We start from the raw sequence: 12,425 nt of genomic DNA, 5'->3' as shown, positions 1-12,425 counted from the left end.
TACACTCATCGCTGAGACATGTGAGTAAGGGGTGTTGCTGATGTGACTTTGGAGCTGATGGGGTGAGACCTTTTGTGTGGCTGTGCACAATGTGTGACCCAAGTCAACATGTGGGATGACACCAGATCTAGTTGTAACTCTTCTTGTTATTTCATTCAGAAGGTCTCCCAAACTTCCACAAGAGGTGGGGAAAACAAAAATGTCATTTTTGTGTGGGCTCTTCCATGTCTTCTTGCAGGGGCACCCCTACTGCAGCCTTCTTCAGGATGACATGCTGATGTGCTTCTTGTATCCCCCATCTCCACCCTATAATCCGTCAAGTGTTTTCACAAAGCTGGCAGTAGAACATTAGGTTCCCTGTACTGAATGTGCCAAACATGGCTGAGAAATGCAAAAGATGGCCCCAAAAGTTACTGAGTTGGAGAAACGAAGGGTAAATGGTACACTAAAAAGAGAGAGAAGATGACTTTGCCAATCAAGGATTTTGCTGAAGTCAGATTATTGACTGTGGGGTTGTAGCTGTCAATGCTTAAGACACCAATGCAATGCACCTTCAGCCACAACATTTTCATGGTTTGGATGGTCATAGAGTGTAACAGTGAATGCTAGTGGTCATGTCTTTTTCACAGAAATGAAGTTTTTAGGCTTAGAATTCAGCTCTCCTGTTCAAATTTCCTTTCATTCCCCTCACCTTCTTTCTGATTAAAGAGCCTATATAGTAAATGTAATTTAGCCGCATCTATAAACAAATTTCACAACATGAAATCTAAAAAAAAAACTCCAAACCACAAATTCTTCAAGAAGGTGTATCTCAGGAGTGACATTTAATTGATAGGTTGACAAAATAAACCATGCTTTTTCATACATCTGTATGTCATCACTACATAATTGAACAACATTCAGGGGGATTACAGAAAATAATAGTTTTCTTCTATTTGGTCTTCTACAATCCTGACTGGATTAAAACAGCTATATTCTTGTCATTCCACCTTTACCTCTACCATATACACTAATTCATTCATATTCTCTTTATTACGAAACATGAAAAAAGAGTAAAAGGTCAGTCAACGACTTCGGGAACAGGGAGTCTTACTTTCCAAGGATTGATGATGTTCAGAGCAGAGACTGATGCATGGCAGACACTGGAAACACTGCACTGACGCTCTACAGTTAAATTTAGAGGCTCTTATAAGAGGGAAGGGTCCTGTATTCTTGGAGCCATTTGGCTTAATTGTAATGGTGCTGTCTAAAGAACAACCTTTCAGCACAAAACTTACAGGAATATAAACAAATTAGGGACTTAAGGGTAAACCATCCACATTTCATAGAAACCACATCAGGAACACATCTGGTAAGAGTTTCAGGAGGAAGGACACTAGAATTGGGACCTGGTTACAGAACAGCAATCTCAGTCCCAAAGGACGTGACCCTATGGTTACAGGTTTGCCCACACAACACAGACAAATGAAGAGGAAACAGAACACTGCTGCACAGCTGTTTGAAACAAGGTGCTCAGCTTTGCACAGTTTCATGATATCCAGCCTTCTTCTGCTGGGATGTGCATAATCTAGGTTGGTCTTGGGTTTTAAAAACACCTTAGAGCAATCCAGTGCTGTCAAACCAATTCTGTCTGTGACAAGTAGCTACTCAGGGACAAACCCTTCTCTGTCGGGTTTATGTCTGAGCCTGAGCAAGCATGAGGTTTCAGAGCAGAACCTGTGGACTAGGATCACTATTAATGTGATGAGATATGTGGCTTGGAAATCCTACTGAAGCTCATTAAGGTCTTGGTATTCACTATCAGGAAATAAAGGGGACTTTGGTCACATGGAAACATAAGTGGCAGATCAAAAATATTTTAAAAGATTTTAGAAGCCATGTTGTTTTCAAATTGTATGCCTCACATGGCAATCACATTTGAATGTTAAGTCTGTTTGTCTTCAAGTATAATTAAGTGTTTAAGATCTGGCCGATTTCAAACATAACTGTAAACACATACTTTATTGTTCTGGGACCCTCTGTGGCTGAGTCCTGACGAGGTGGTGAGCAGAGGGGTTAGGTTAGAGGAGAGAAATAGAAGACATTTTCTGAACTGAAAATGAAATAAGATCAGACGTGAATAAAAAGCAGTGGATCGAGTTACGCCTCTGCTATTAGTGGCTGGATAAAGAGCCCTACAGTTCCAAACACACAAATGATTATAAATACCCAGAGAAATACTCTGTCTATCACCATAGCTACATATTTCCAATCATCTTCCACCTGCAAGAGAATAAAAAAAGAGGAGGATAAATTTCATATAATATTACATAAAATTGTGTGTTGACATTATGCAGTAGAAATGGCCCTTGTGCTTTTGAATGTGAGGAAAAACACAGGCAACTCACGAATGTTGCTTGGCATGCTCATAGTTGCTGCTGTTTTCAAGTCTGCAGAGTAGGCTGATTTTCTAATGGTATTTTACCACTTTTGGCTGAGAACATACAACACTGTCCTAGTCTGCTGAATTGCTCTAAATATTCGAGTCTGAGGGCAGCCCATCCATGTTTGTGATGCTGCTATTAACAAATAAAACCTGATCATGTGGTGGGTGCAGAGTAGGGTAGTTTAACAGCAGGCACAGCCACCACAACTGCACATCATTAAACCCTGTTGAAGGATTTATCCTGACAGACCACACAGGACACAGTTTGCTATTTGCACAGTCTGATTTGAAACACTGCCTTGCCAATCAAGCCCAAATTATTTCAGGAAACTGGGGACACATGCATGCATGGACTACAGCAAAGCAACTGAGGGTTCCAACTGAGCAAACTGCAGTATGATGTGCTAGGCAAGACAGAGTGAATTGTGTACAGCTCAGAGACAGACCTTAGAACCACATTCAATGAAGTTGCTGTCCTTTAAACTGCACTTTTAAACTTGTACTGCATGAGAAACACTGCATCAGAAGAAATGAATGCTCTTCTATATAAACTAGTGACTAAAGAGCTCTCTGCTGAGGGATTCCACTTATTTTCCCAATGTTATTATATTTTCCTCCAAGAAGGACGATTTTGATAGTGTTGATGGTGAGGAATACTGCAGCAGGTATTGGGGAGTATAAGTAAAATTTAAGTAGGGTAAATTTGAAGTTGTAAAGTAATGATAATGGCAATTCAGCCCAGAATTATTTTCCTTATTATTATTATTATTTACCTGTGAGAAACAGATAAATAAAGTAAGTTTGTATTTTAACAAATGTTAAAAAATGTTGTTTGTATGTTTAATCCTATCCAATCTCCCAGGGCTGCTGAGAGGATAGCTGTAATAGTCATTAATGCTGGGTTGAGTGATAGGGATGTTATGAAAAAGAGGGTGGCCAGGGTAGTAACATGACCATGGATAGAAACAGGCTGGTAGGCGGGGAAGAATTTTGAAAGACTTCTGAAAATCAGAAATGGAAGCTGTACTTTGCATGAAAGAACATGCAGGATAAACTCCAACAGCTGTAAATGATTCTACAATTTTTAAAGGGCTTTTATTTATATAGAACTAGTACATAACACCACCCATATTGCTTTGTATATCTGGCTGAAACAGAAGCAGCCTCCAGAATAATTTTTCTCAATGCTTGCCTGAGAACAAATCCTGTTTTTTTCCTGAAAATGGGATTTTTGTAAATGAAAAATCACGCTTTCCATCTCTAGTATATTCTGAAAGGTAAGATACAAAGATGCTCACGAACACACTGGACTAAGAATAAAATATCATGTGGCAGGAGAGATTTGCAAAACGAAAATCAGTAAAACTAGGAAAGGAGGACTTCTCCAGAGCAAGTTATTTGGATGACTGCATGCAAGACTTATTTTTAGAGAGCATCACAGAAAACAGCTGAATCAGTGCATGGATACGTTTTACGCAGCTGGTGTGATAATGAGAGGAAGGCTGAAATGTTTGGGTTAAGAAAAGCCCTAAGGCCATAGGCTCTAAGAAGGGCTCAGCTCAATCCCCATCCTCCTCTGTGGCAATAGATTCCTGTCTTTAGCTTCAGGCTGGCATGTACTACATGCTCACTCTGTGAATTCCGTCACCATCTTAACTTTACTCCTTTATTTGGAAATTTATAGATTTTGCTTTCAGATGAAACTTTTTCTGCAGGGCATAAAGAAAGGGGAGAATACAGGTCATCTTTAGGTTTCACAGAAGTTGTATGAGTTTCATCTAAATATTCTGATAGAAAGTATGCATATCAACATTTCCCTTACAAAGTTTTTGTTGTTTTCAATATAAATACAGCAGTATTTAGCTTTGAAATGGATTTTACCATCACAGAGCATCTAAAAAACTTCAAAACCAAAAGCAAAAATTCCAGAACAGATCAAAGGTATGTATTTCATTAGGTTTTAAACACTTTTAAAAAAATATCTTGAAGTGTCAGAGAATTTCTGCTCCTTGTGTGTTCTTGGTGTCAGAAAATCCTTTTGCAGCTTCTTTTAGTTCCCTGTATTTATACATGAGGATGTGGCCTCAGAATCCTTTAAATTCCAATGTACACCATTTTCTACAACAGTAATCCCAAATAGGAAAAAAAATTATGACCTCACATAAGCAAACTCATTAGACGGTCTCCGTCCCCAGCAAATTGTCTTACTGCTTCTGTACCTTTAGGATTTCCTTCTTAGACACGTCCTGCCTTCATGGACTCCTTTGACCTTCAGGACTCACTCCAAAGGGACTCTGGCAATCAATTTCCTAAACAGGCCAATGTCTAGCTGCTGGAGATCCAGTTCTGCTGGCACCCCTCATAACTCTACCCCAAACTAAAAACCCTATCATTCTGTGGTTGCTGCCCCCACAGCCTCCAACTGTCACATCTCCCACTAGTCTCTCTGTTCACAAACAGTGAATTCAGTGGGGCACCTTCCCTAGCTGGCTTGCCTCCTGTGTCATTCCAGGAACCTCCTAGATTGATTCTTCTCTGCTGTGTTATACTTCCCAGTAGTTTCCTGGCAAGTAGAAGTCCCTCATGAAAACAAGGACAGGTGATTATGATACTTCTTCCAGCCTCCCATAGAATGCACTATCTGCCTGTTCACCCTGCCTGGGTCTGTAACAGACTCCTACCAGGACTCCTAAGTGCCCTGCTGTCCTAGCCCCTGATCTTCACACACAGGCACTCCACCTTGTCATCACCACTGGTTTCAACACTACCAAAACAAGCCCTAATGGGATGGTTACCTCCCTTACCTCTTTGGTTTCATTTTGAGACCTCATGTTCTCTGCGATGAACTGGACGTTGCTAATGACATCCTTCACCTCTGGGGAGTATTCCATGTGCTCTGCCATCCATTTCAGTGACTGATGGCTCAGCCGTCTTTTGGTGCTAGGGAGTTCAGTTGCCTTGTCACAGTGACTGCACCGCTGCTCCTTGTGCAGTTTGGTGTCTTTGTGCTTGCTGTGCTTTGTCTTGCCCAACTTGCTGTCTGATACTTTCTTGTTTTTTCTGGAGGTTGTTTTCTTCTGCTGTTCTAGTGGCCTCTGCATCAACAGGACTTTGGGGAGCAGGCTAAGAAAGATGGTTTTTACCCATTTGGGCATTGTGTGTGTTGTTGGAGTCCTGTAATGTATATTGAGGACAAACACTGTGATGACAATTGACAGAGTCACAAATATCATTGTGAAGAGTAAATATTCACCCACTAGGGGGATTACTAAAGAAGTGGATGGGATTGTTTCTGTGATCACCAGTAAAAATACAGTCAAAGAAAGAAGCACAGAAATGCAAAGAGTAACTTTCTCACCACAGTCAGATGGCAGGTAAAAAACTAGCACAGTCAGGAATGAGATGAAAAGACAGGGAATGATCAGATTTATGGTGTAGAACATTGGCAACCTTCGAATATAAAAGGAATATGTTATGTCTGTGTAGATCTCTTCACAGCAGTTATATTTGATATCATGTTTGTAACCAGAAGCATCAACTATTTCCCATTCACTATTTTCCCAGAAGTCATTCATATCTACTTTGGATCCAATGATGAGAAGATCGATTTTGGCTTTGTCGTAGGTCCATGAGCCAAATTTGAGTGAACAGTTCTGATGATCAAATGGGAAAAAGGTAATATCCATAGGACAGGAGCTTTTAAAAATAGCTGGTGGGGTCCAGGTGATCATTCCATCATAGCGAAGGAGGGCTTTAGTCTTGCCTTCAACTTGAAAATCTCCCACAGCACTGGAAAGACAAATGAGGCAAAGGCAAAAAAAATTACCATGAAAGTAAAATGTAATAGGTGCTTTCACAGGTGCTGCAAGGGGATATTTTTGAGAGAAAGATCCAAAGGAATTAATAAAATGGGTAAAATGAATCATCATACTTGTTATACAAGACAATATCTGGTTTCCAAATTTTATCTGCTGGTACCCGAACAAATTCAATGCCATCATATTGTCTGGGATCCCATCGCAGTTTGTAGTCATTCCAAATCTGTAAGAAGAATGGATAAGGATTGCTAAACCTCAAATTATCAACAAATATCTGTAAAATGACAGGAATATGGTAAAGTGTAGCATGTGGAGAAGGGGACAATGGTCCAACAGACAGCAAGGCCATGACCTGCAGAAACACTGGACATGTGTGAATACTGCTCCCACTGATTGCTACTCCCTTCTCTGTGACAGGATGGGGTGCCAATTGCTGTGAACTGCTGGCATGAGGAGATCTCTCCTCTGTCTTGTGACATCAGCAGAGAGACTTGTCTGTGAAAGGTTACCTCCCACTGCCGAGACGAAATAGGGGTCCTGCTGCAGCACCCACAGGTGAGAGGAGGGCAGCACCAGAGGAGACCAGCAGCCCCACGTTTGGCCCACCTGCACACAAACAGGCATCTGCTGCCAGAGAGAGTATTGGCTCCACAGGAGTCCTGAAATACCATGTCAAGGCAGCAAGGGATGCATGGCAGCTCTCTTGCATTGCTGTCTATTACCCTCTCATGGGGCCATGCTCATGGTCTCTCACCTATCCTAAGTACTGTTTTTCTTACAGGAAACTTTGCATGGGCCACAATCAGTGCCTGAAAAAAATGGTGCAAGTTAGCTATATTTTCTCAGCAATTTAGGTCCTCTAAGGATCCTTATCTATATAAAAACACTAACTACTATCAGGAATAATGCAAGCATGTCCTTTTTCTAATAAATATTTTGGTGGTGATGACCTAGGACTGCAAAGCTGCATATTTAATCATTTTTTAAGGAGTACATCCAGCTATATTTTCCAGAAGAAAACCAATCATCATGAAGTTGGAGAAGAATATATCCCACAGGAAAAAAAGATGTAACTTCTCGGTAAAAAGAATGAAGAAATTACTTTTTCAATTGCGGAGCTTCTCCTTATTATTTTTATAAAATCCTTGATACTAAACAAAAGCTTATTCTATAGATGTAATGTACAAGTAATACACATTTCATAATTTCAATGCAAAATGCATGAGGAATGCAACACAATCACTTACGTGTCTTAGCCACAAATTTGTTTCCATAATCTGATTGACTTCATCCTATTTGAAAAGGCATAAACAGTTAAAGTATCCTGAGCTGTCCAGAAAATTAGCCCATTATACTGGAAAATAGAATTTCACATTAACTGATAACAGATTTTGTCTAGCATCTTCCAAGAGGTTTACACATTTTACACTGCCATGTGCAACCCTACTGAAAAATTAACAAAACTTTACTGAAAAATTATTCCCCATAAATATCAGAAAGCTGTGCTGTTTTGCTGGGCATTTGAGTATCTGGAGAGCACACAACCTAGAATTGCTCTGACCTGTACCAGAGTAATAAGGTTCTTCTAGTGGCTGTGCATTTTGCAGGGTTCAGTATTTAAAAGGCTCTGATGACATAGTACAGAATGGGTTGAGATTCAAGGAAAATGGCATCTGTATCACAGTGTTTTGGATTTCTATGCAAACCTCTAGAGCCGAGGTATACTACCTTACAGAGCCCGGGGCTGCTACCTGAGGCGGAGGGGTTTGATGCTACAGAGTAATGAAATGAATCTATGCCATTCAAACCACTTGTTCCAGCAACTGGAACAACTCATCTGACTGAAAGAACAGCAAAGGTCTCAGCATGTGCACTTAGACACACATGAAATGAAAGATAGGAGAGTTGTGGATGCGTGTAGCCATCACAACTGCATCTCCTGCTTCAGCAATTTGCAAGTGTTTACAACCATCCCCAAAGTTCAGCAGTATTCTGTAGTGAGTCTTACCACATTTGTAAGCTGGGTAATGGCCAGTTCAAAATACACTGTGACAGGATCAGACACATTTTCCACTGGCCTAATGAACTGGTTGTACTGGGAGAAGAGTTTGTGAAATAGCCGTTCTTCTGATTCGCAGGCTGTGGTATCTGTATCAGTAAAGAAAAAGAACAGCTAAGTCAGAGGTAAGAAAAAGGGGAAGAATGCGCTGGATACCATACTAGTCTGTGCTATTGTTGGATCCCAGAAACTGAGGCTTTTTGAGCTTTCTGTGCTTTCTGGAGAACACTGCTTTTGACCTGAGACCTTGGATAAGGCTTCCAAATTTGAGTGATGGAGTTAAAGTCACGGGTGTATAGTTAAATAGAAGTGTATGATATCACCTGGTGAGGGATTTTAAATTTGAGGGTTTTGTAATACAGTAATAGGTATGGGACAAGATGGAGGATTTGGGTTGTTGTCTACTTTTTGGTGCTCTTCTTCCTACTTCACGGTTTCAGGTAGTAGTTTCTGGTTGGACAGCGCTGCACTGAGGGTCACTGGAGTTTGGTTATTGGGTCAAAAGTATAGAGGTGTTAATTCTCTATTGGACTGTTTAGCTCTAAGAGACCTTGTAGCTAGCTGGATTCACCTCCATTTTGCTCTCTTCTAGCTGGTAGCTAGAAGTGTTGCTGAACTTTCTGTATTCTAGATAAGATTTCATAAACAACCAAACCCAAACTTGAGAAAATTTGTCTCCTTCGTATTTTTTAATCCTCACTCTGAGTGAAAACAGAAGAAACTTCAGACTAACCACTAATTAAGTGATGCAAACACCACCCTGTTACCTGCAATATTTCTTGATCTTATATTTGTGGCCATGTTTAAAGCCACCAGAGCACAGAGAGGAGAGGTTGCCAGTATGCTATCAGTTGAAAGCATCTTCCTGCAGAATTTTGGCTACTCTTGTTTCCTCAAATTGTAAGGCAATGGCTTCAGTGGTTGTGTCTCCTAAGCTGGATTTAGCCTATGAGCTTGCATTTGGCCCATCCTGGTATCACACCAGTGTAGAATGAGGCGGTGTGAAAGACGTAGAAATGTGATAGTAGAAGTAGAACTGTGATTCTTCCTGGTGTTTATGAAAAGTATAGCTACTTAGAAATTAAAAGCTAGAGGCTGCAACTACTGTATCAAAATCTCTATCAGTTGATAAGGTGACTACAAAGATGCTTCCTAATCTTAAACATTATGACTGCATTTTATCCCTATGATTGATATTTCCACTCTTTAGGTAGCACAATTTTTCTTTTGCAGAAAGTTCATTTTTTAAGTTCTATGAACAAGAAAAAAGTGGAAATATTAACATTTCTTATAGAACAGTATGCATATATGTAATGGGAACAAGCAGATCACAGCTATAACTCCTCATTAATGAAGGATAGACCAGAAGGCTCAGAAGAAGCAACGTATGTGACAGACACTGAGCTGATGACTCACTGCAGAGTTAAGAAGAATACTCCTAACCTGTTACACATAGTCCAAAGCTGAAACAGTTATTTTCATAGTGTTAAAGGCTATACACTTCGATTGCGAAAGGAAAATATTAAATTTTATTGGCTCTGGCAATATCAGCTCAGAAGAGCAACTTTCTTGAATGACTTTGCTATTGCAATACATTACTGTAATTTAGCACCTAAAATAAAAATACTTTATAAGGTCAAGATTCACAATTTCCTTCTCATGTTGTACACAGCTATATTATCAAAGCTATATGATGATCCTAAAGATATTATTGATAAAACTAAGGAAAAGTTTGTTTTCAGACTCATTTTCACAAGTTTTTTCATTAGTCCCAGACTGCACTAGAGCACATCAGACAAACAACCATTATATGATTGCAAATATTGAACATAGAAGGGGTTTGTGACAGGAAGCATAGTCTCTGGCACAGCACGGGACATAAATTTGCAATATACATATTCTTCAGTGAACACAAGGGCTTGTGGATGTGCAGATGTCCTGCAGGGAGACACTTGGTCTCACTATGCTGCACTTTCATGATTAGACTGTCCTTCCCCTGCTCTTGAAAAAGAGATTTCACCTCTAAGGTGATTCAACGCATCCTGAAATTGCAGGGGATTATCATAACTGCAAGATGAAATGCTGGCTACTGGTCACTTGCATGTATAGAAAGAAAATTCTAGGAAAACTTTGAAAATTTGATGTTTTATTTCATCGTTTCAGCATCATTCAGAGAAGACATGTGAATGTCTATAAAGTCTGAATGCTTTTATATAATGTATTTTTCCATTCAAAGAAGAACTAAAAATTTCCTTTTCAGATTTCATCATCACCACTCATAACACTGTGATTAGAAGCAAACTACTGTGGGAACATGAAGACTCATGAAGACTAAAGTTAATTAGTCTAAAATCCTGTTTCATTTGAAATTTTCACAGTGGCTTCTTAATAGACACGTGCTTTGAAATAAAGTAACAAAACCAGACAGGTATTTAGGTCTTATCTAATGGTGCTGCTTTAAGACAGTTTCTCACCTTGCTAAGACAAGCACTATATTTAATACACATCTTGGTCATCTGCAGAAGTGAGACTTTCAAAACAAATGTGTCCTAAAAGCAAAAAATCCTGCTAAACTCAGTGAGAGTTGTGAACAGAAATGACTGCAGCATATTTAAAACACAGATCATAAACAACAGTGAACAACAATAGATCAAGTTCTTAATTTTGAAAGTGTCAGTACCAACCACGCACATCCAAAGCCTGCATTATTTAAGCACTTGCAAATACAAGCACCAAATGAATTTACTAGGACCCCTAACCCATTTCTATTTTTTTCTAGAAACAGTTCTTCCATTAGTCATCAAACATAAATGAAGAGTTTTACATTGGAAAACTAGGACTGCTTTAGCTCTTTTCAAATACTGTTGAAATGTTACAGATTTCAGTTTAGAAATAGCTGGTGGAAGCTTTACATTGAATTCATTCAAGAAAACAGAAGAAGAGACAGTAACTAGAAAATACTCTAGAAACTGGTATCAAAGAGAGCCTACCTTTAATCAAAGATGTGAACACGATTGCCCACACACAGAAAGCAGGGCAACGACAACATAGCCACGTCTCAGGATGCATTGCTAGCAGCAGAATAGAGCTTCCTTTTGAGAACAGAGGTTTGGGGGAAGAAACAAAAGGCAAGAAGACATATAAACCTCCTGATGGTAAGTAGGCAGTAGCAGGATGGATTTCTGTTTTGCATCTGCAGCAAACTCTGCAGCCTGCTGAGCAGAGCAAAGCCTTGTAGAGTTGCTTTCACCACCACTAGGCAAGGAGAGCTTATGCCGCGCAGAGCGAAGGGAGCCAGGCAGCATCCTATCAGGTGACTTTACATTTCCAGTGCACCCCTGCCTCGGGGAATGTGTGAGAGTGCAGAGAGTGCAGGAGAGAGAGGGAAGCAGGACACAGGACAGCCACCAAGGAGCAGGGGGAGCATTCACTCAGCCCTTCACCCAAGGGTTAAGAACTCTCGCTGTGCTAAATCAGCTGCTTTAGCTACACCCGCTGATCACCTGAGTCCGTCAGAACACGCAGAGGTTAAAGAGCTTCAGTTTCTTAGCTGAGGGCTGATTCTTCAGGTGATAGAAATGAACGTTATATGTTTTTAACACATCTACCAGAAGCCATAAGAATCTTGAATTAAGCACAGCATCAAGTGATAGAATTGCTTGGCAGTATTCTAAGTGAATACATCCAAGGCAAGTAGACTTATTATTGCCATCTGACAGGAGCAACTAAGCATGCTAAGTTCTTTCCTGACAGTCAAGTCAGCTTATAACATCAATTCTTCTAACTTTTTTTCTCCTTGCGTGTGCAGCCTCCTGTGCCAGTATGCTAGTGTGGAAAAGGAGGAACAGAATAAAGAAAAAGCCACCAGGTGCTATGGTGCTTGGCACAGCCAAGTTCTCTGCAACAGAGTGTTACTCTTCATCACAGAAATTAAAAAAAACCTGATCTCATGATCCTTTAGAAGTTGATGCATGTTCCCTCCTTAGGTGTTCAGTACATGTCCTTGCAACAGGAATATCTGAAAAGAATAAGTAGGAAAAGGATGTGAGAAACTAAGGGTCCTGTTTAGCTGCCGGGGTGGAAAGCACCACAGGTTACTTGATGCCATCCAGCCTCCCAGAAA

At 40.1% G+C, this 12,425-nt stretch overlaps 1 protein-coding gene across 1 annotated transcript; it reads right to left on the bottom strand.

Moving 5' to 3' along the window:
- Nucleotides 1–792: 792 nt before the first annotated feature.
- CHRNA6 (cholinergic receptor nicotinic alpha 6 subunit) lies at nt 793–11,590 on the bottom strand. The gene is made up of 6 exons (XM_033084894.1): nt 11,293–11,590; nt 8,252–8,391; nt 7,491–7,535; nt 6,357–6,466; nt 5,230–6,214; nt 793–2,262 (listed from the first exon to the last, which is right to left on the bottom strand). The coding sequence occupies exons 1-6, from the start codon at nt 11,369–11,371 to the stop codon at nt 2,140–2,142; spliced, it is 1,482 nt and encodes a 493-aa protein (XP_032940785.1). The 5' UTR covers nt 11,372–11,590; the 3' UTR covers nt 793–2,139.
- Nucleotides 11,591–12,425: the final 835 nt, after the last annotated feature.

The sequence above is a fragment of the Catharus ustulatus genome, chromosome Z (genome assembly GCF_009819885.2).
Source record: "Catharus ustulatus isolate bCatUst1 chromosome Z, bCatUst1.pri.v2, whole genome shotgun sequence".
Taxonomy (NCBI): domain Eukaryota; kingdom Metazoa; phylum Chordata; class Aves; order Passeriformes; family Turdidae; genus Catharus; species Catharus ustulatus.
The sequence above is the reverse complement of the archived record's forward strand: the minus strand, read 5'-3'. Positions and strand labels throughout refer to the sequence as shown.

Bases quoted from the DNA above. Each gene is read 5' to 3' on its own strand.
- CHRNA6 (XM_033084894.1), bottom strand. From the start codon at position 11,371: ATGCATCCTGAGACGTGGCTATGTTGTCGTTGCCCTGCTTTCTGTGTG. The intron at 7,536-8,251 runs GTAAGACTCACT...CTTTTCAAATAG, and splicing joins TTACCCAGCTTACAAATGTG to GATGAAGTCAATCAGATTAT. The intron at 2,263-5,229 runs GTAAGGGAGGTA...ATTCTCTTGCAG, and splicing joins CTCAAAATGAAACCAAAGAG to GTGGAAGATGATTGGAAATA.